Source organism: Diorhabda carinulata, chromosome 2, assembly GCF_026250575.1.
Source record: "Diorhabda carinulata isolate Delta chromosome 2, icDioCari1.1, whole genome shotgun sequence".
In the NCBI taxonomy this organism is placed as follows: domain Eukaryota; kingdom Metazoa; phylum Arthropoda; class Insecta; order Coleoptera; family Chrysomelidae; genus Diorhabda; species Diorhabda carinulata.
The window spans coordinates 21,077,267-21,101,156 of NC_079461.1; the positions used below are offsets into that span (position 1 = coordinate 21,077,267).

Here is a 23,890-nt window from a genome sequence, read left to right on the forward strand (position 1 = left end):
TGCCGCTGAATAATTTCTAAAAAAATCAGTTTACGTAATCATCCCGCTGAATAATTTTTAAAAAATCAGTTTCCGTGAACTTACCGCTGAATACTATTAAAAAAATCAGTTTCCGTAAACTTATCGCTGAATAATTTCTAAAAAAATCAGTTTACGTAATCATCCCGCTGAATAATTTTTAAAAAATCAGTTTCCGTGAACTTACCGCTGAATACTATTAAAAAAAATCAGTTTCCGTAAACTTATCGCTGAATAATTTTTTAAGAAATCATTTTCCGTAAACTTACCGCTGAATACTTTTTAAAGAATCAGTTTCAGTAAACTTACCGCTGAATAATTTCTAAAAAAATCAGTTTACGTAATCATCCCGCTGAATAATTTAAAAAAAAATCAGTTTCCGAAAGCTTACCGCTGAATAATTTGAAAAAAAAAACAATTTCCGTAAACCTACCGCTGAATAGTTTTTGAAGAGTCAGTTTCAGTTAACTTACCGCTGAATAGTTTTAAATCGTCCTTCAAAAATTTGGGAACGTTGACGTCCAAAAGAGCTCTCAATACAATTTGTCGTTCGTCCATATCGGGGTGTTCCCGTTTCAAATTGCCGGCTACGGCTATGACCGTTTTAACTGCTCGCATTCCAAAATCGTAATGATCTTGACTACTCAATTGCTCCGAACTCAATTTGAACGTTGTTGTAATTTTGTTCGCTAAATTCTTAGCGTTACTGAAAAAATTTTTTCAATATCGCAACATTTTTTGGGAAAAAATGATCCTTAGACGAATTTATGTCAAATTATTATGGAAGAAAAAACAGAAAAATCGCATGAAGAACGCGATAAAGGAACCACGAGGTACATAAACAAGGACTGACGTTTATTTCTACAGCCAATACACCAGAATGTGATTAAAAGTCATTACAGAAGATGTTATTGATGAATTTGAGGACAAAACTTTTTCTTGCATGCCTCAAGTAGTAAATTTCTTATCTGGAACCTGGAAAGAAGTGATACCCACAACTAAACGACACTCTGTACCAATTCTACGAGTGATAAAGTGAAAACCGAACCTGAGTTTAATTCCGACGATGATTTTTCGTTAACCGAGTGGATTCCGCAGTTCAAAATGGCAGGAAATTTCACAGAAAAACTACACTCAGAAGACAAAGACATTTTGGAGTAACCGCCTTGGATAGTCACAATCAAACGCTGAAATGGTACGTCATTTCTGTCCTGTTCTATGGAGTTGGGTCTTGGACCTTGAAGGAAGATATACAAGGCCAAAGGTTCAGGAGGAAGTCGAACATCCTGATTTGGTAAGTTTGAAACTTGGTTTAATAAAACTTTGAAATAATGCAATATACTGTGAATTCCATGCTATTTTTTCAAGTCTGAGAACAGTAAATAATTCGAAAGGGCTAAATCTGGCAAATAGGGTATATGAGATAGCAACTCAAACTTAAATTTATTAATTTTGACCATTGCACCATATGTGTGAGCTGGTGAAACAACACTTTATTCTTAGCCAAATGCGTCCTTTTTTGCTCGATTTCCATGGTATTTTTCAAGCAACTACTATCATCTCAAGGTGAGGTCAGGTACTTCTTGGAACGGCCTCTTTTTCCATTTTTTAAATCGATCAGGAGACTTCCAAATACCTTTCAAGTTAATATTTTCTATAAAACGAGACCTAGACGATTTATCGAGAATAATTTCATAAAAATAGACATACTTTTTAACATTTTATCAGTTTTTCCGCTACTTTATATCAATTAGGTGCAAAATTTCAATAATATATTCATCGACTACAAACACAACTCTCGCAACTGGTTCCAATTTGTTCCAACTCTACTTAAACTAAATGTATCCGTTTACTATATTTTTCAAAACACCTCGTATACAATTCAAAATAAATTTCAATAGTATTAAAGACTGATAACGCTCCTTTTGTTACTTACCTGAAACCGAAAGAGAATAAAGAAATTTCCGCTATCAACGTATAATCCGGCACCATCATAGATACTGGTCTAAATAGAGCTTTGAGGTTATCCGGTAATTCTGTTCTTCCGGCGTAACCGGGATTCATTGTGATGAAAACGGCGCAAGAATCTTTCAAAGCGATTTCCGTTCCTTCGAAAAAGAACGATTCCAAACGGGCCTGTTGAGCTTTTTGTATCGTTGTTATTTGTTGAGCGACCTACGCGATAGAAAATATATAGAAATGGATAATTCTATTCGTCACTTTATTCGTTAGAAAATAACTACAGATATTGGTTCGACGATTTTTATTGTGACTCGTTAAAAACTTATCGTCAGATTGTGTCCCTTGGCGAAAATATTCGCCCCAGGTACTTAAAATTCGATCACAAACGTGGAAACATTCATTATATAGATAAAATTTTGCTACGTGGAGAAGATTTGGTTGAAAATGATTGGAAAAATATTGAAAATAGCTGCCAGATATACACTTGACTCAAAATAGATCTTTCGCAAGTCGCGTCGATGTCAGATAAGCAAGATATTGTCGAATAACTTAACTATGAGATGGCGAAGAAGGAATTTCAACAGAAAGAAAAGATTTGAGTATAAAAATGGCAGAAGGTAACTGGAGATATACAAATGATACAAATATTATGAACATGAAAAACAAGATGGTTAGGATCCATTACCAGAAAACTGGTACTGCAGCTCGGAATTTTGTCTTATCTGGACACAAACTATCACCAACGCAGCAAATTCGCTTGTTAGATGCTGAAGCTTGAAGCTAAAGCAGCTCCACAACAACTCCTCTCTAAGAACTCAAGGCTATATACTGGGCGCTTATTTGGAATAAGGCACGCACATTTGGAGCTCGATTCTCAAGCATATCCTGAAGATGCTCGATTCAATACAGAAAAGATCAATTAGACTTTTAGACGATCCAGAAGTGAGCAGAAACTTGAACAGCTGAAAGCTAGCTAACCAGATTTTGATTTACTAGTAGCAGAACCTCCTCCTAGCTGTCTAGCTCAATCCCACCTAGAGTACCATTTGCACCAAGTACTCGACAAGCAGACATGGTTCACGAGCACCGAGTTCGGTGACGCCCAGAAAGTCAATTTATTTGGATTTTTTTCTTTGGAGAAGTGCAAACTTGTAGAATCGACTACCAAGGCACGTTTTTCCCTACAGAAGTTCAAAGCGTCTTCACCAATCGAACTATCCTCTGAACTTCTTTGGCAATATCTACTTGACAGATAGACATGGTTCATGAGCACCGAGTTCGTCTACAGACGACCAGAAAGTCGATTTATTTGGATTCCTTCCTTTGGAGAAGTGGAATCAGCTACCAAGGCACGTTTTTCCCTGCAGAAGTTAAAGGCATCTTCACACGGTAGACACCACTCGAACTACTAGAATTTAATAATCTTGTGCTTGCTTGTTACGTAAAAAATAGCTTAAGGAAGTAAAAGGGGTGAAAAGAAGGATAGGACCCTCAAATTGTTACAGGCAGTCAAGCAGAATATAGATCGAACAAACTTATAAAGAGATTGGAAGGTAGTAGACGCAATGAGCAAACCAGAAAGAAGGCCGCCTACACGATGGAGAGAATTCTGGACTGGATTATGGTTATCCATGTGTCGAAATCTTGAAAATAATTATTAAAAATAAATACTTGAATGATAAATTTTATTTACCACTGACAAAACTTCGATGTCGATTCTATTGAACTCATCGAAACAAGCCCAAGCTCCCGAGCTCGCTAAACCTTTGAAGAATTTCCCCATGGCCATGAAATCCAATTGATCGGAACAGTTGAATACTACACATTGTATGGCGAAGGCCTTCGCTAAATCTTTGGTCGTTTCCGTTTTACCAGTGCCTTTAAATAATATAATTTTTAGAAAATACAACATCGAAAAATGGTTACTGAAAGTGTTCAAATTGATGTCCATCTTGATCAAATCATCCGGTCCAGCGAAGCACGTCAAGATGTCCACGAAGAGTTCCAAATTCTTCTTCGATTGCAGTTGGCGAATGGTCAATTCGAAGAACCCTCAAGAAGAAATCAGGTCACGAACTCAACGAATTCTCCAAAAAGGAACATTAAGCTCCAACCCGCTTGGATCGTCGTTCATTGGGCCACGTCAATCTTCGAGCATTTCCGGATAACTCTGGTCCGTCATGCGACCCTCAAAGAAGTACGGACCCACGAGACCTTTCGTCTTCTTCAATGAAGACGTGAAGATTCTGGTCGTACACGCAGTTTTATCGATTGATCGTACCGTTCAGTTTGAAGGTCAGATCACCCGACCAATTATACATCCTCGTGCTAACTTGTCTTTTATGTCGTCGTATTCACTAGATCTGGCCGCTAGCGACTTTTTCTTGCTTCTTAACCTCAAAATTCCGCTTGTAAGTGAGATATTTTCATTTTCTACAGGTTGACTACGTTAGAAAATGTAAATAACTTTCAGAGATCGTAGTTTGTATAGAAAAAAAGTTGATATTGATTTAATTGTTCTTAAAGGAAAATTTCTAATTATATAATTTGTGAATTTAGCTACAAATTCAATCAATAACTGAACGCGTTCGGTTAAAACAATGTCGCAGGTAGAACAATTAATATATTTTAATGAAACATTGCAAAATGAGCAAGTTTTCGCTTTATGTTAAGTAATAAGTTTTTTTATTTCCAATTGTCGCCGTTCATGTTTTTAATTGGCAGAAATAGAGAATAAACCAAAAAATCTACAATGACCGATTTCTACTTCAAACTATGGTTTGAAGGTTGGAAATAGTTCATAGTTACATTGCGCCCCCAAGGAGCCGTTGAGCACGTAGACCTTCAGATAGGCCCGTCGTGCCCTACTAGAAGTTACCAGGGGCCAATGTCCTTTGAGAAGGCAATCAGGCGCTTCGGCTTGAACCCTTTGATATCTTTAGTGAAGTTGTGAAGTTTGCTGCGGTTTCGCATGTACCAACGGCATTCATGATCGTCCGTGATGTCCACGGTGTGGAGTCTTAGTTAGCAATGTCCGGTTGGAACTCCGGTATTCAAGCTTCAGGGAAAAAAGTAATACAAACGTGATCCCGATATCGATATCTTTCATCTTTTCCGAGATACCTTAAGAAATGTGTTAAGTACGAGAATTTTTCATCGTAAATATGAATGTTGGACATTTTGATATCGGGCTAAATCATTACAACTGGCTGTTCAGCTACAATGGTATTTTAAAACTAGGCGAATTCGCGCGGCGCCTTTCATCTACTTTTCAGAAATGGTGGACGCGCCTTTTTATTATATCAGACGGTTTATTTTCAGTGTTTCTTTTAAATAATTTCTAAGAAAGTATTTATTTATTGTGCTTTTTTTTGTTCTAGAAGTTTGTAGTGTTTAATATGTAAATAAATTAAGAACGTAGAGACAATGTTTATTAATTGTCTCCACGATTAGAAAGAGTGTAAAATACCTGCTGGTCCTGCAGGAGCACCTCCGAATTTGAGATGAAGAGCTCCAGTCAAGGTCAAATAACACCTATCTGTCAAAGGAGTTATCACCAAACGTCCGCTGTTACCCAGATATTCGTACCCGTACGAAAATTCCGCATTCACAGCTCTAACTTTCATCTGCTCTTCAACCCAATAATATCTGCAATCACGTAAATACCATAGAGTTGATGTTAAAACTAGATAGAATGAGTTTTCACGTACGTACCTTAATTGACTTATCCAATCGAAATCGTTGGCGTTTTCGATTTTTAAATCGATCAAATTTTGCGTTACGTCCCTGGAATGTACCTCGATTACAATAAGGGCAGATAGAATTTCCCTTTGGACGAACGTAAGTTTGCCTTTCACCAAACTTCGCAGGTCATCCAGATTGACCAACATCGTTTCAGTAAAAAATTTATTCAATTCATTTTCTAATATACCCTTTTCAACACCGGCCGTCCAAAAGGTTTGACTACAAGCTATGACCACTTGGCCGGGCCATTGAAGCACCTAAAGAAAAACAAACATGGAACGGCAGTCGAAATTTAGAAAGATAAAACGCGAAATACGATTTTTATTATTTCAAATGTTCCTGGATACGGCCCTGTCAGTAGTAATACAATTTTTATGGGGTATCTACCTACGCATTTTATTTATCTGTACACATTCCTCGGAGTTTAATTAAACCACATATAGAAGCGAGAAATTACTTTCGAAAGCATTAGGAAATAGTGTAAAAGAATTACAAAAAATTTAACAGAATTTTTTAAGGTTATATTCTAGAATAGTATCATAGTTTACAATAAAAAATTGAAATAAATCAATTTTGATAGACAGGCTTTCAACTCGTAAGTAATTTCTTGATTCGTCATTTAAAATGACAGTTAGTAAATAAAATAAATGGATAAATTCTGTTTATATATCGTCATAATATTTATTCATCATTCATCAGGGTGAAAACAGTTTTTGTTATTTTCATCTTGTTTACGAAATATATTTTTTATTTAAAAGAACGTTTGTTTGAATATTTATCTCACATTAATGGAATCAGTATGTTGAGAAGATTTTTTATGACAATTTTCATTTATTTATATTTGGAAATGTAGCAATATATTTGATCTACCAGGGTCGTACTCCAAATACAAATTCTAAGTGTATCAAGTCTCAGTAATTCACCTTGTATATATTTATAGTTAAACTCAAATTTCGACGACTTAGTACTTAAAAAAGTGGTAATTTCATAAATTCATACCATTATCATTGCCAGCATCACCAGTATACCATGAAACGGAATCTTTAAACTATATTATCCCAACATAATATCTTGGATAACCAAGATACCTTGAAATGGAATATTTAAACTATGAAACGGAGTTTCTAGACTCGATCTTCGAGATATCTCAACGTCGGATTTATTTAAAACTGTGTACATCCATTTAAAACTAATGAAAATATGATAATTTCATAAATTCATACCATTATCATTGTCAGCATCACCAGTATACCATGAAACGGAATCTTTAAACTGTATTAAACATATTACAACGTTTGAATAAACAAAAACTTCCTAAATTCATCAAAAATTGATGAAAATACAATAATTTCATGAATTCGGACACTTATCTCTACCAGGATTACTAGGATACCATGAAATGGAATCTCTAAACTATGAAACGGAGTTTTTAGACTCGATTTTCGAGCACATCACAACGTCGGATTGATTTATAGCTTTGTACATTCATTTAAAACTGAAGGAAATATTATAATTTCATAAATTCACACTATTATCATTGTCGGCATCACCAGGATGCCATAAAACGGAGTATTTAAACCATGAAACGGAGTTTTTCGTGTCAATTTTCGAGCATATGACAATAAATTTTCATCACGATCCTTATGAGACACATCAAAGTTAACAATTTCCTTCCAGAGACGCGACTTGATGCATTAACTAAAATCTATAAATCTGAGTTTGGCATCGACGGCCTACAAGATGTAATACGGTTAATTATGCCGTCGATTATTAGCTATTGATTATTAGACAAGCTTCTGTAATAGCATTTAGTCGCATAGACGTAATCTACAGACTCAAATCCATCTAGTAAAAAGAACTAACAATGGTTAGACGACAAGGATAATACATGTGGCGTCAAATTCCCAAATATTAGATGGACTTATAAGATCAAGATAGAAACAGAAACGAATTGGTATCAAATTGCTCAACCACCCAAAGTAAAGTTTCCAATGAGCTACAGTTTCGCGCAAAGGTGCTAGGATAAATATCACAACTGTACAGTACACAAGTGAAGAATCAACGGCAATTGATTGTGTTTTGGGATCTAATCGGCGTAAGATTTAATGCAACCTGGAAAAAACAAGAAATTCAGACAGATATCGTGATACATTAACCATTAATCAATCCACAATCGCCAGAGATGACGACTGAAGACTGAGTATTGCTTTTTCACGAAAATGTTCGATTCCACAGAATCTTTTGACGAAATTTGGTTGTACTGTTAATCCTCATCCCCCATACTTCGATAGAACACGCTTCGACTTGGGAATACAAAAGCTGGATCACCGTCTTCAAAAGTGTGACAAATGTTGAAAATTGGCAACAGTGCAAGCTTTTCGGAATAAAAAGAAAACAGTTATTGTTATTGAATGCTGTCAAAATGACGACACACATTTTTTAATTTATTTTACCTGATATATTTCACCATAACTGCATGGAATTTCAATTTTCAGTCAATTAAATTGTAGTAGATCAATCAAGATAAGGTTTAATTGACTACGAACTGTCGTTAACGTAACACTAATTGAAATTAAATAACAGAACGTTGTAGATGCCTAATTATTTTATAATAAATTAATAAAATCAATATAAATCTTGTAACAATCGGTGTACAAAGTTAAAAAAGTATATTCCGGATAAATAACTACAGAAATATAAAAGAAAATTCATCAGATTCCTTTTGTACTTTTAGTATTTATTAAATCAACTGCACAAAATCACGCACTATTATTGTATATTGTAATTTGGTTCAAATCGTCTTAAAGAACTAGAGACAATTCGTAATGTCGCTATTTAATCTTCATCTACCCCTAGTATGTTGTACTAACTCCTTCAGTTAAACACATCAGTGTTTTAGACTGTCAGAACTACAAAGCGAGTCATCGTAGATCATGGAAAGAGCGCGCAAAACAGGTACGTGGATTATCCAACCGATCGACTTTATCAAGGCAATTGAGCCCTCCGATTCTTGAAGATTATATCCACCAATAAAGCTTCGTTTTCCCACCAACTTCCTTCGAAATTATTATCATGAAAAATATTGATTAACGAAAAAAAATTTCAAACAAAAAATTAATCTAATAGAAAGTTCTATATAACAGGCTGTGCTTTTCAAACGTTCTTAGTTTCAGGTTTCTTCTGTTTCAAAAATTATTGACATTCATAATAATCGTATTCATATCAATCGATAGATAAACTCGAAATTGAAAAATGTCAAGTAATTCGTTTGAAAACATCAACTCATTTTATGAAGAACACAATGCAATAAAAAGTGTTTTTTGTTCAAGTTTTTATCGTTTCGTGAATAAAATTTTACGGATTCGGTTTTCCAAAAAGAAAATCCATTGAATTTAGTCAAACTGAGATGAATTTATACAATAATTGATGTCCATCTTGACCAATGCAGTTAAGGCGATGTAACTCAACGGAGATGCAGGTACAACGTTTTCAAATTCTTCAATTGCAGTCCGGAGGACGGAAATAACAGAAATGAATCACATGGCGTCAGGACAGGTGAGCGAGCGGGCCACTCCATTTTGTATGGAATGAAGGATGTTCACGGGTATTGGATCGTTGTCCATTTGGACAGTATGGATCCATGTGACTTCCCCCATGGATACCTGCTCACACAAACACACCCCAGGTAGGTTTTAGATGAAGACTTAAGAATTTTAGTCGTTCCAGTACCGATGAAATTTAAAGAAAACGAATCGAAAATCTCGTCCTAATAAATCTTATTTTTACTTGCATTTTCTGGGCGAATGGAATTTTTTCAAAAAAGTTTATCATTCAATAAATCAATATCAGACGGAAAGCTATTTATTGTTTGTTATCGGTTATTGAAAGAAACTGTTTTTTCGTTTCAATGTAAATAAATTTTTCTCGAAGTAAAATTGCTGTCGGATGACTTTCAACTTGTTTTTGTTTTCTCTAGCATTGTTATCAAAAAAAAAATCGTCAGAAATTGATTTCCATATAATTTACAAATGGTGTGTTAATTTTATGGAAATTTAAACAAATTTCAAAAAGTTCTCGAAATCACCTTTCGAGAAAGTTGAAATTGATATATAAAATTCAAATTATTGTTGTAAGAAGCGAACAGAAACAGAATATAACTTCTACAATCAACTCTGGAAAGTAATATTTTGAAAAGTATCTCGAGGTATTTTCCTTTGTAACAACATAGAAACAAATTGCTCTAACGCCAAAATATTTTCATAATTTTCTCTTACGTCGAAGGTATTTCGTAACAGAAACTTTCCATTATTCGAAAACAAGAAAAACATTAAAACACAAAGTTAAAATTTCTGGAATCGTTCGTGATATTCATACTGAACGGTTTCGGATAGTTTCCCATAGAAATTGACGACATACCGATGACCGATGAATCAATTTCAACATCAAAAAGAGAAAATTTCAAGTTATCAATTGAATAAAATTCACAAAATGCTACGTTTCGTCACAGTCAAGTCAACACCATGAACAAAGCTTCAGCTGGATCTTCAAACATAAAAAACATTCGTAGGATTCTGCCTTTAAAAGACGCTTAAACCTGGATCTTAAAAGATAAAAAACATTCGCAGGATTCTGCCTTTAATAGACGCTTAAATCTGGATCTTCAAACATAAAAAACATTCGTAGGATTCTGCCTTTAATAGACGCTTCAGCTGGATCTTCACCGTGTGAATAGTCCTTAACGCTTACCATCCTAAACGTTTCGAAATCCTCCATCAGTTTTATTTCAACAAATTCGAATATTTCTCGGTTCCATTTCCAGTTTCTTGCACCGAATTTGAATATAGCTCCTGGACTAATTGTATAATGTATAATTTTCGCTAGTCGACAGCTCTAGTCTTAATTTTTCCACTACAAGATTATTGAATTTCGAGGGTGCATTTAATTAGGGAACGTACATCAAAGATTATTACACGCCGATGCCGCCCACGTGTTTACACAAATAGAATTTGAATTAATCACGCGGTCGCGTGGAAAACCGGCTTCATTTGTAAACAAAACAAATAATATATTGACATTCCAATGTTTATACAAACTATCGCTACGATAAACATTTCAAAATGATTAGAACAAATAAAAATAAGCAGTGAAGTTATTCTCACCCATTCTTTTCTCGATTTGAGAGGTAGATCCTCGAGGGATTTCCCCAACTGAGTTCTAACCGTATTTTTCATCGAATTTTCAACCACAACCAACCAATTTTCCACGTTTCCAGTCGGGTATAAAGTCGGTTCCAGATCGACGCATTCTTCTTCGGCCGAAAACATTTGCGTGATACGTAAATCTTCTTCGAAAGTTAACTAAACCCACCCCCCCGAAAATCAAAAGTTAAACATTTTTTTTGGTATTAAACGAAATTTCTTTACCATCGCAATATTTTCGAAACATTTTTTAAGATGGGGTTGTACGGCCAACGGATTTCTAGCTTGAGATAGAATCTCCAGCAATTCGTCGTCGCTGAGAAAGAACAATCTAGGGAATATCATACGTTTGACTTCCAAATATTCGGAAAGACCTTTCTGGACTATTTGTAATATATGATTGGCGTCTCGTAAGACCTCTAAAAGTGGTCGGTTGCCGCAATATTCGATTATCTACAATACGAAATAATTGTTAATTGAACTAAAATCGAAAAAAATTTTATCTGAAATCCTCCAAAACATTTCAACAAACAAATTATTATAACTTTGAAAAACTATTTAATAACAAATCGTTCAAAATCACCACTATATTAATAATAATGCATAAAAAATAATTCTAATAACGTCTATATAGCTAAACACCCCGTATACTACCGATTCATACACCTCCATAATTATTTAATTTAAAACCCTTTTTAAAATTCAATACGGGACGACTATGTTGAGTGATTTAAAAATTAGAAGAATGCAGCACGAAAAAAATGGCGTCCTATAATCACGTGACTGCAGCTAACAACATGTGACAGATAAACGTTTAATTTAATTAGCCAAGTTTATACGAAAGAATGTGATCGAAAACGAATTGACAGGTGACATTAAAACTTTAAACAATACAAATAAAAAAGAGAAATCGAAATACTTCGAGTGTATTCGTAAATTTAATAATGTCGGTTCTTTATATTATTTCGAAAAACATCCTGTACCTGTGGACAATCGAGAGCGCTTCTCATAATTCTTTTCCACGTTCTCTCCATCGAATTATATTTTTTACTTTCGACAGGTAACTGCTTGGTTATATCCTCACTAGTGAATATAGGTTCTAAATACATCCATTGCCTGGAAGGGAATTATATTCGTAACTATTAAAATTTAAAAACTTTTTTTGTCTTTTAATAAAATTATGAGGTGATATTGTTTTTAGTGTCATAATATCATTTATGTAAAATGTCCCGAACTTCATTATTTTAACTACGTTGATTATTTCATGATTACAAAACGACCATCTATAATTAAAAAGTAAAAAACATTTGAATTTATGCATATTAATTACTATTTCACAATACAGTTGACTGTTATACCAACATAAAGTCAATATGATTAGTAGATTGAATATTTCGTTTTGGCATTAAAACAAATTTATTTGAATAATCATATATATAAAAGGGAATGTAGCGAATAAAAAAATTGTGTAATTACTTAGGATTAATAAAATGCAATTTAATAATATAATTGAATAGTTGTGGTTTAATAATTCATGGTACATATCAAAATTTATTCAGCGCATGCCCCAACTTCAACCATGTTTTTGGGACACTTTAATTACAAATTTATCAGCGTAGGATTATGTTTATAAAGAAAATAGAAATAAAACAAGTAATAATTAACAATTTATCGGTTAATATAATAGTAATAATTCCCCGTGATCCACGGTTGAAAACTCTTAAATTGGCCCTTAACAAATAAAATCAAAATATAGGTTGAAATCAAACAAGTGCATTTTGTTTTTTTGGTCCGCACATGAATTTCGCTTGCGTCAACGATTACCGATCGGTGATTCAATTTACGTATCTTTGTATGGGTGCCGTAAGGACTATTTTCGAGTAACAAGTGCTAAAGATATATTCGTTCACAACTGTAAAGTATTCATGGCTGCCGTTTTTTTAACGACTTCGGACTAAGAATTTAATAAAAAGTTTTTCGGTTTCAATAGATTGTATAGTTTTAACGATTATAGATTAGATTTTACACAAATTTATTGTTCATGCTCGTTTGGCATTAGAAACAGATATTTTCGCGTATATTATTGTATAGCTTTGTTCTTTATGTTTCCAACTATCAATCTAACTAGAACTTTGTACTGAACTGTAAGTACTTTGTGCAATTTTTCATTTAACTGCAAGGATATTAGCCATATTTATAAAAAGTGCCCAAAATTTTCATATTCATTTCATAATAACTTTTTAACATGGCGAATGCGCTTGCGCTAAGCATACTTTTTGGAATTAAATTGTTTACCTTTTAAATTGAATGTGGACCTTACTTTTTGAATTCTTCACAATAATGAAACTTTATATAGAAATTTTTACAAAATATTTACTAATTTTGTTGTACACGATCTAATTTGGTGAATAAAATTTCATAGAAGTTAATTTACATAAATATATGTAGTAAATCTGAACTTTTTGTTACATTCCAATATTTCCTACTGTATATAATAGAATTAATATATATATATATATATATATATATATATATATATATATATATAATATCATTTTTCATCACTAACATACTTATGAGAGAATACATGACATAAACTCTTCGTTATTTTTTTTGCTAATTGAATTTGTTATTTACAATATCAATTTAGCTAAATTCTTAGTATTTGAATGTATTATACTTAATTGAAATATTACATTCTTCAAAATATCAACTATCATTCTATAAATTACAGCAATTACATCTTTGATGTTTTATTTTAAAAATATATACGAGGGTTGTTTGAAAAGTGAGGTGCTAGTGAAACTTAAGGCTAGGAAATAGGAAAAAGTAGCCCGTGTTATGTAAACCGGGTTAATAATAGAATCGAATTTATCCAGTAAGCGTTCTTTTATTCCTTCTTCTATCTTTCTAACCTTAATTAGACGATCGAAATTTGGTAAATTTTTTTGATGATATCGCAAGTTGCTACAATTTTTGGATGATACGGCCACTTTTGAATTCAGCATTAAATATTTTCAGAAAAATCTTCACAATTATACGAATTTCAATCAGCGTCCAGAATGGCTGAAATTTCGTGAGAATCTCACAACGCATGCGCAAATATCTTTTCAGCAATATGAGAATAATATCACAAAAGACATTCCTTTGAAAATTACTCTTGGAAAATTTGGTTTCTGATCTTTGGGGAACAAAAACTTTATCAAATTATAATATAAAGTTCTGTCTTTTACATTGATAGATTGGTATTAAAAATATCTCATCGATTTTAATTTATCCAAGTGAAAAGTTAATCCCAAAGCAAATTTGTGAAAGTATTTGATCAAAACTACTAAGCACGACAGCCAATCTTCGTTAATCGACCTTACGGCAATATACAAATTTCAAACTTTCAGTAATTATAAATTGATCGTAAATCTATAATGAACAAAACTTTAATATTTATCGACTTGATGTGCCCACGAGTATATTACATTATCACAAAGTTTAATTTGAAGCAAATCAAATAGATGATAATTATGTTTGTTGAAAATTCGGTTACTACAGAAAGTAACAGGAAACGATATTCTCATTTTATCCACTGCTACATTTCATAGATAAAAACAAATAATTCAATTTCGAATTATTATTCTGTATATGTATCCCCACGAATTCAAATAGTTGACAACGTCGCAATTATTGTAACAATAAACGCGGTATCTGATACGAATACATAAAAACTATCGTGAAATTAAATCAATTTTAACGATTAGTTGTTCTCTTTTTTTAATCCCCAAATTCATATCGTGTTATCTCTCTCGTACAATACTCTAATAGTGCTACACTAAATGTACACCGGCTGTCGTATGATCAGATCATCGTAGAAAAACATTTATAGGTAGAGAGCGAAATACAGTTGTAGTTATTAATTTTTGATTTATGATAATTCAAATGGAGTTTTAATGTTTTGGAAACCTTTTTAATGTCACGAATTGTTAACAAAAGTTTATCAAAATATGATAATCTATAACTATTGTTGTATTGTAATATATGATGAAAACCAATTTTTTTCCTACGAAAAGCTGCCATTTTGGAATGTAACTGTGATAAATGGTGATTAGTGCATTTTTTCGTTTAATAGAATGATAGAAAAATATCAGTCAAATTTCGTGAATATACATATTTAATAACCTAAGTGCATTAAAATTATTAATATAATTCTAAATTGTGTATTTTAGTAAACATTCATTTTGTGTTGTGTTTTATTTGAGTCGTAAAACTTTCAGTTCAGTTGTTGTTTAATTAACCTATGAAGATTTTATTTTCATAAAAATTTGGCATATTTTTTCACAAATAAGCATTGTTTACAAACTTTTAATAGGCAAAACTGTTGGGAATCATATATTATTTTGGTAAGTGTATTTTGTTTTATAAAAGAGGTTAAATATATCAGTAGCACAGAGGTAAACCGTCGCATCTCCATTATAGAGAGTTTTGAGAAATTAACGAAAACAGTTTTTATTTCATCTATTAAAAAAATTGCCGAAAATTGAAAAATAGCAGGAATTCCTACTCTTGCACTCCGTATCAATACGCTCTGCATGACAAAAAGAAGTATTCATTGTTTCCATAACCCATACCTGAACTTGATTTTGTGGACTTACGACTATTTACTTCAACGTGAAATAACAGATAAAGGGTAGTTACTACTCCTCATTTAATTTAAAAAATCATATTTTTAAACTGAAATTTTATTCAAATACACAAAAAGAAACATGAACTGAATGCCAAGCTTAAAAAGACAAAACAGTTAAATTTATTCGTCATCGTCTTGCCCATCTTTTGATGCTACTGGTATATTTCTGTAGTAGTCATGAAAGGTGGTCGGGACCCACTTGAGAAGTGTAATTAAGTGATCTTTCTTCTTTTTGTTGACCCCCTTTGGACTATTTCTTATGGCAGGTAAGTTGTCAGGTAGTTTCATCACCTGTCTAACAGATCTTGCAAAATTAACAGTTTTGAAGGTTTCTTGGTCGAATTTTGTTTTATAATAAATGATGGATGGTGACTCAACACGTGCCTCCAACCAAACAACTGCAGATATTAGAAAATTTTCTTTGTCCGTATTTTGTTTCCTGCTTGTGAAGGGTGCTTCGCGGGAGTTATACAAAACTTCAAAATTTTTAAAATCTTCTATTTCCATACTGAAAACTGTTGCACCAGAAGCTCGTATAAGTTGCTCCCAGTCCCAAGGAGTTACAATTTGCATCGTGGGTTGTTTCTTTACTGTTCTCTCAATCAAACCGTGGATATGGTCAGCTTCCATGTGAGTATGCCCACGTAAAAGAAATTTGTGAACAACAGTTTTCAGAGACGGACATACTTTTAAGAGCCAAAAGTAGCTTGTTAACATCATAATGTTTCTATTTTGGATAGGACAGTTGTCGGACCATATTATTAAATTTTCGGTTCCACTTTCAGCAATAACATTGTCTGCCCATTTTAACAGCGCCGAAGCAACTTCATTCCCTCCTCTTCCAGCTTTGGACTCGTCCCAAGTTATACAGTAGGATTTCTTATCGGTAGCATCGTATATCGTGTGATTGAGTGTCCACAATTTTAGCAAATAGAAGCTTTGGCAATTCGACAGATATGGAGTAGGTAAACATTTTTGAAGGTCTAACATTATTACCTTGGTTTTTTCAAGGCCCCTACTCATTTCTTCCCTACTTTTTTCTTAGTACCGTCTTTCGGCTTCGTCAAGGTGAGCACGGTAAGCGTGTTGAGCTTCTTGCTTATCTTTTTCGTCAAGAGAGTTATCTTTAAGTTTCAAAACAAAACTGTCACAAGTATCACAGGTGTCACTGGAAGGTTTCTTAAATCCTAGATTGAATTCATTATCAAAGACACGCTTGTAAGCCCAATGCTTCACGACTTCATTCTGTGGAACATTATCTTCTACACACTTTTGTTTGTACAATTGGTAAAGCCTCTCTGTATTTAGGTCACTTCCCAAATAGCTTTTAGCACTTTTCTCGCGGCTGTAGTGACTCTGATACAAAGGAAATGCCCTGATATGAGATCTAACTCTGTTGAGGACATTTTCCTGAAGTTTGTTTGAAGGTACGTGTCGACCTCTCATATCACGTGCAGCAAAACCCCCCAGAGTTCCCTTTTTCAATGACGTTCTTACTACAGTTTCTGAGATTCCTAATGTATTTAGGAAAAACACTTTGCGGACTTCTATTCGTGACCCATTTACATCAAAGTAGTAGGAAATTGTTTGCTTCCTTTGACCATTCCTGCTGCCGTCTTTCGATTTTACTCAATTCGGGGGCTTACTGCTGACATGTGATATTATAAATTGCCGCTTTACATCCCAGTTTTTTTATGCGTCCCAGTAACTGTGGAATATTTAGTTTCGTACATCTTGTTTAATTTTTTCTGAACACTTTTTCTTGCAGGACCCGCATGCTTGTTTCATGGATTTTGCACATATTAACTTGCCTGTTTTAGAAATATGCTCTTTTCCAGATAACGTCTTCACTGTTCTCTTGGTTGCTTTCCATTGGTCGATATTTCTTAGTTGTTTCCTAATCTCCTTTTTTGCAGTCGGGTTTGCAGCACCATGTAGATTTTCGACATTCTCTTGTTCACTTTCCAAATTTTGGATTGAGGCTTGTTCTGTTTCAGATTCTGAACTTGGAACGTAGTCAGGATCCGCGTCGCTGTCATCACCAAGATAAGCTTCCCCAATCCCATCGTAATCATCAATAGCTGCTGGAGTCGTTTTACTTGTATTTTCTTCCATTTGTTTGAGGTGTGAGTCAGTAGAACTGCTAGAAGAATGGCCTAGTTCTGCAGCTATGCTTGAGAGAGGCAAATTCTCCTCAGATTCGGTTTCGGAAATGGACATATCTTCTGAGTTGCTTCATTCTGTACAGTTATTTCTAAAGTTCGAAGCCACTGCTTCTAAATTCTTCGAAATTTCAAACTCAGTTTGAGATTCCCTTTGTTTCAAAGTGCCTTCGAGTACTACTTCTCTATTTTGCGTTTGTTCTAAGGGAAAAGATTCAGGTTGAATTTCAAGGCGAGAATTAAGCATAAAATCATAATTTGCGGTTTCAGACACAGTATCAAAAATTTCTACAATTTCCGTGACGTTTTTTACAACAGCTTCATCTGATGTGTTTTCTGAAACAAAGTTTACAGATACCTAAATAGCCGTATCTTCAAAGTACATGGTCAGTGAGAGAATCATTTCTCTTTTATTCGTAAGTTTATATGAAAATTTGACTTACCGTATGTGATATTATCTTTCCTTGCATTGTCGACACTTTTTGCTATATTTTTTCCAACTGGGACAGATTCATTAGTTGTGGTTTCTGAAATGAAGCTTAGAGGTAAACAGTCGTATCTCCAAATTGATTAATTACTGAGGGCATCATTTTTTCTTGTAACAGACAATCAAAAAATGTGTTCTTGTATAATGTTCACATTTGTCACAAGCGTTCATTTAGTATTAGAATATAACAATACATTACTTTGCCCAGGATTTTTAAAATTATAACCTCATGTTAATTTAAGCTATCAGTGAAAATTTTACACACCGTATCTGTCATTACCTTTTCTTACATTTTCCAAAGCCAGCTGCACAAGGTTTCTGCTTCTGCTCGTCATTATTAGTAGTTCTAAACAGGTGGAAAACACTGAAGAATGGAGATACGATCATTTACCACTACTGAAATCTAGCTTCAGATTCATGCGCAGTACCGCTCGGTGGAGTTACTATTATTTACTTACCGTGGGTACAGGAGATACTACAGTTTCTACCTCGAATATCTCATATACTAAATGCATTGATACTTACGATCTTTTGCCGTTAGAAAAAAGAAAATTTTGTTTGCGGTAAAGTGTAGTGAACTCAAATTTAGCTAAACGTGGAGATGCGACGGTTTACCTCTGTGCTACTGATATATAGGGTGAACAAAAAATGCTGCGACTATAATGGAGAAAAATTCTAAAAACGAGTACGAACAAAATTATACGATTTTTTACGTATTTTTCATTATAAAAAGCTGCTCATTCATATTTATATAGGGTGTTTCGTCGATATGTACTATTTTTTCTTTCACTGTTCCGTTTATTTTATTGTAAAAACTAAACTATCAGATTTGTACGCGGATCAAATTCCGAATCAGTTCGCTAGAGGGAGAAGTCACGATAATTTTGAAAGTGCGCATGCGATCTATACCTAAACTGATTCGGAATTTGAACAAATCTATTTTGTAAATACTATAAATTTGTAATAATCACTTTTGTACGTCCATCCATTCTTCAATAACTAGAGCTGTTGTTTTAAGTTTTTCTTCCCATTCATCTATCGTCTCTTCGAATGGTCCTTTGAAAGGACTAAACGAAATCTGTTGGGTCAGTACAATTTGGTCGTCCAATAACTGTTGAATTTCATCAGACACCTTCATAATATAAGTACCTATTATAAGATTTTCATTAAAAACGTATGAAAAATAGTGATAATAATTAGATTGGTTGAAATATAGTGAAGTGAAAAAAATTTAGTAAAGTGTGGGAACAAAATAAAATAATCAACACGTGTTAAAACTGTATCAAAACATTTCACTTTCAATACAAACATTATAAAATTGACCCTGGTGCATTTGAAAGTGATCACACAAACTATGAACGTGGAAAACATCCAAAAAAAACATGATAATTCAAGATTGTTGATCAACTCGGAGAAGATTTGAGTTTCTTATTAAGCAGTGTGAAGCTGAAATCTTAAGCTGTGTTCACATTATGTTGATCGACACCATTCGACTTGGTCGATCGACAATGTCGAACAATTGTAAACCCGAAACAAATCGGTACGGATCAAAGGCGGTCGAATAGAAAGCAGCATTATGGACGTGTCGTCGTTTCAACCTCAGTTCGACTTTTGCCAAAAATTTTTGAATCCTGCACGTCGGTATTCCAAATTGAGCTCGTCTATATAAATCACTGTGTATTTTCTTCCTCGAACAAGGCTATTTCGTACCCAAAACCTCCTTGGGCGGCGTCTGCGGTCCAAATTGCTATCAACTGTGGAAATGATGATTGCAATAGCAGCCGCCTCGTAAATTGAATATCAGTAAATTGAAAGCACTTCGCTTAACTATGAAATGAATGTCTGTCAATGTGTCCACATGTACAGGCCACTGTGGACGTGCCAGAAATTTACATTGTCGAAAGACATAGAGTGGACACAGCTTCAGTTACCAGAGAGATATGTGTACAGTAGATGTGGGAACAAAGATCCTTTACATGATACTTGGTTCTACCAGCACGATTTTGAATCAAAACCAGTTTCCAAAGAAAAAGAAGAAGCTGGTAATACGGCTCCAATTGCGACTAGATCCAAAAGTAGGACGAGAAAATGATTTTTGTAATCCGAAAAGAATAAGACCACTAAAACAAGAGCATTAAAGTGCAATTTTATGATCGAGAACCACCCTTCATGGTTCTTCACAATAATTCCAACCATTATGAAAGGTTTTCCCCTTAAACGTTAAGAATTCTACCTGAAAATGGACACAACAAGTTATAAACCTGCTCAGGCGTTCATTCTATTGCGACAAGTGCAGGGTCAGCTAGAAGTGGCCAGTGCGTTAAACATGGGTCAGTCTGGGTTTCTAGATTTTACCGTAATTACCAAGAGAATGATAACTTTCATCGAAGACGCGGTTCCGGAAGAAAAAGATCTCATTGTCAGCATACCGCTGAGGAATCAGTCCAACAAGACGTTAGATAAACGCGAGGAGTGGCTAGACAATCAGAAGAAGATTTAAGGCAGCTACTGGCCCGAAATTAACCACAACCCACCGAGCAACCCGTCTACGATTTGGCGGAGAACACGTTAATTGAAATGACGAACAGTGGGGCTTCGTTCTCTTCTCAGACGAAAGCGAAGTGTGCTTGCATGGTAGCAATAGAAGAGGACAAGTCTACACAAGACCTGGAGAGAGATTCGCGCAGTATTGCGTGAAAGAAAACTTCATCCTAAGGTAGGACAATACCCGTTCACCTACTGCAGGTTACGTACGGCAATATTTACAAGAGCATGTCGAGGGATAGCATCGAACGAGATGGAGTAAAGAAACTTATTTGATCCACAAAAAAGCGAATCGAGTCGATTTTTGTGCTAAGGATGACAAAACTAATTCACCTGTAGTTTTGTACGGTGTCAATTCCAGCTTATTATTTTCCCATTCGGACATCATCTTCTCCAAAGTTTGTTCGATCGAATATTCCTTAGTAGCACGTTCGGCTATACTCGCCATCTTCTCGACATATTGATCCACTCCCAATTCCAAACAATCATGAAAAGTAACACCGGTCGTAAAATCCAATAAAATCCCTTTAAATAAACATACGATTCATACAAAAAGTCGAAAAGATATCCGTCACCTCACCAGTTTCTTCGGCAAATTGTTCCCAATGTCTCTCTTTCATTCCGGGATTTTTCAGAGCCAAAAGTAACGGTACGTTAGGTTTGAATTCTTCTATTCGATTCTTAATTTCCATAGCGATGCTTTGCATCGCCGGAACCTCGGCGAATGTCCTTATTGACCTCGACATTAACTTGTACATATCGCTAACGGTAGTTTCTATAGCTTCCGCGTCTATCTGAACTATCGGATTATCCAACCACATCTCGTGGGACCTTAACCAATCTACGAAAATTCAAAATTCGTATCAGGGAGTTTTTTTCGCGTATTTATTCATCAAACATACCTGAAGCAGCTCCCCATAGATTCTTATAAGGTTCAAATTCTTTCATTAACTTAATCAGATTGTCCCAGGGGATGACCGGGACGCCGAACAGCTTTTGTCGTTGATTTAACAGTTGACCTAATTCTTGGGCTTCTTTCATCGATTTCCATAATCTCCTCATGTCCAAAGCAATGTCGTGGGTCTAATAGGCGTATAAATAAGAATCGATGGAATAATAAATCAATAAATAGCCGAAATTAAAGTACCTTACTGAAATCTTTCAATTGGGACATTTGAACTACTTGCGCCGTGAACGTTTCGATCTTATCTTGTAGATTAAATTCGTCCGTTAATTGTATTTTATAGAAACGTTCCTCTTCTTCCTTCAAGAATAATTCTATCAATTCAGCTTCCTGTTGAACTTTTAAAGGCCATCCAATGGCGGTCCATTTGTTAGCGAAGTCTTCGTTTTGTAAAGAATATTTGAAAGAGTCTAATATTTCGTATTCCTAAACAAATATAGGGAACTTAATCTAAAATTCACAGGACGCTCAAAATACAGGGCCGAAACTCAAGTCTCAATTGATTCTTCCACAGAATCAACCCCAGATATTCATTTATTGAAGAAAAAACTAGATCTCACAGGAAAACCTCTACAGAGTCGATATTAGATTGACTATCGATTTAAGAACACCCAAGATTATCGTAAAAAAGTAGTTCAATGATTCTGAGTGTCGATTCATGTTGTCGTGGAAGTGATTGAACTGGTCTGTTACGAAACGCCTGAGACCGCGTATCGTCGCTCGAGGAGGATGTATCAGTGTCTGTTTGCCGACAGATTAATCTCTTCGTTTTTTGATCGAAGTGCCTCTCCAAGACTCAAGTGCATAAATAGCGCTCCGATTTCCGAAAACTAGTGACAAACACGCAGCCCCTAGAACTAATTTTACCAAGCACTGTAAACAAACTCATTTTGGAAGATTGATGTGGTTGCAGAAGACTAAACGCGTGCGTCTCTATGAAGAAACGAAGACGCGCCAGTTAAAACCGCTATCAGCGAAAAGTGTGTTGTGTACCGTATTTTGGAACATAAGTGAAGTAATTGAGGTTAATTCGCTCACTGGAAAACGAAGTGTGAACACGCAGTATTACAGTAAATTCCTAAAAAACACGTCGAAACTTGTTTACAGATCAAAATGACGTGATATTCCAATCCGTAGTGGGATATTGCTGCAAGACGATGCCAGATCGCATACGATGGAAACGCTAGAAGAATCGAGTTAGAAAACACTGTAATACCCTCGATATAGTCCCGATTTATCGTCATGCGACTAGTATTTATTTGGTTCATTGAAAGCTTCCGAAGAGGTGGTGAAAGTGCGTAAATGGAACGGAACTATCGATAACAGATAATTCTTGTCCTTGTGGACGGCAGCTGCCCTCCTACACAGGAAGGAACCTTCAGAACTGGTTCATATTTGAACCATTAGGGCAACTAGGCACAAAAATTAAAAGGAATGTACAATGTTTATTGATTAGAACGGATCTTTTCGACCCCGTATTTTTCGCGTTCGATCGATTTCTGTAGTTCCCAATTTCGATTTCAAAATAAATGAGAGTTCAAATCACCATCACATATCTTCTTGTCGTATCGTCCAGTTGTCGCAAAGTCATCGGTATCGTTTCTATCCAATCCCTCATTTCGTATACGCGTTCTATGCTATCGGGTTTTTCTGCTAGTTTGTTCATTATTTTTTGATATTCGTATAAAACCTTGATAAAATAATTTTTTTCAATCATTTTCATAAATATTCTAATTTCATAAAAACGCTTACCTCTTCAACAAGTTGTTTCATCCTTTCGGCGAAAGCGTCGAGCATTTTATTAATAATATCTTGTCGTTTATTAATCAAATGATTTCTCAAATAATCTACAGATATGTGAAAAGGTCCGATAAAAATTATAATCGGTATAGAAGATTCTAAACTAGATTTGAGTCTATATTGATTAGATACTTCTTCTTTTACTTCGTAAGCTGTATGCTGTTCTTGTTTGTATTGTCTGTAAAAGATAAAAACAACGCGATTAACGACGAATTATAAACTTTCACGCTCGCGCCCGCGTTGGCGAAGTGTCATTTATAAACACAAACTCCCGCAGTGACCCCAAACGACATAAAGTCGAAGTGAAACAATGAATCTCGTCAACGGCTTCCTGGA

At 34.6% G+C, this 23,890-nt stretch overlaps 1 protein-coding gene across 2 annotated transcripts in view; it reads right to left on the reverse strand.

The window, feature by feature from the left end:
• Positions 1-23,890, reverse strand: part of LOC130903547 (dynein axonemal heavy chain 1-like) — a 79,298-nt gene that overhangs the window by 45,601 nt on the left and 9,807 nt on the right. The window contains exons 11-25 of one of the 2 annotated variants that reach the window (XM_057815707.1): positions 23,507-23,732; positions 23,301-23,444; positions 21,938-22,180; positions 21,693-21,873; positions 21,371-21,631; positions 21,124-21,315; positions 19,218-19,395; positions 11,906-12,038; positions 11,148-11,375; positions 10,884-11,081; positions 5,695-5,981; positions 5,450-5,628; positions 3,674-3,858; positions 1,955-2,193; positions 492-724 (exon numbers count right to left, since the gene is read on the reverse strand). In XM_057815707.1, the coding sequence (XP_057671690.1) occupies positions 492-724; positions 1,955-2,193; positions 3,674-3,858; positions 5,450-5,628; positions 5,695-5,981; positions 10,884-11,081; positions 11,148-11,375; positions 11,906-12,038; positions 19,218-19,395; positions 21,124-21,315; positions 21,371-21,631; positions 21,693-21,873; positions 21,938-22,180; positions 23,301-23,444; positions 23,507-23,732 (3,107 nt within the window). Of the gene's footprint in view, positions 1-491; positions 725-1,954; positions 2,194-3,673; positions 3,859-5,449; positions 5,982-10,883; positions 11,082-11,147; positions 11,376-11,905; positions 12,039-19,217; positions 19,396-21,123; positions 21,316-21,370; positions 21,632-21,692; positions 21,874-21,937; positions 22,181-23,300; positions 23,445-23,506; positions 23,733-23,890 lie in introns of both variants that reach the window. The other variant, XM_057815706.1, reaches the window with a different exon arrangement.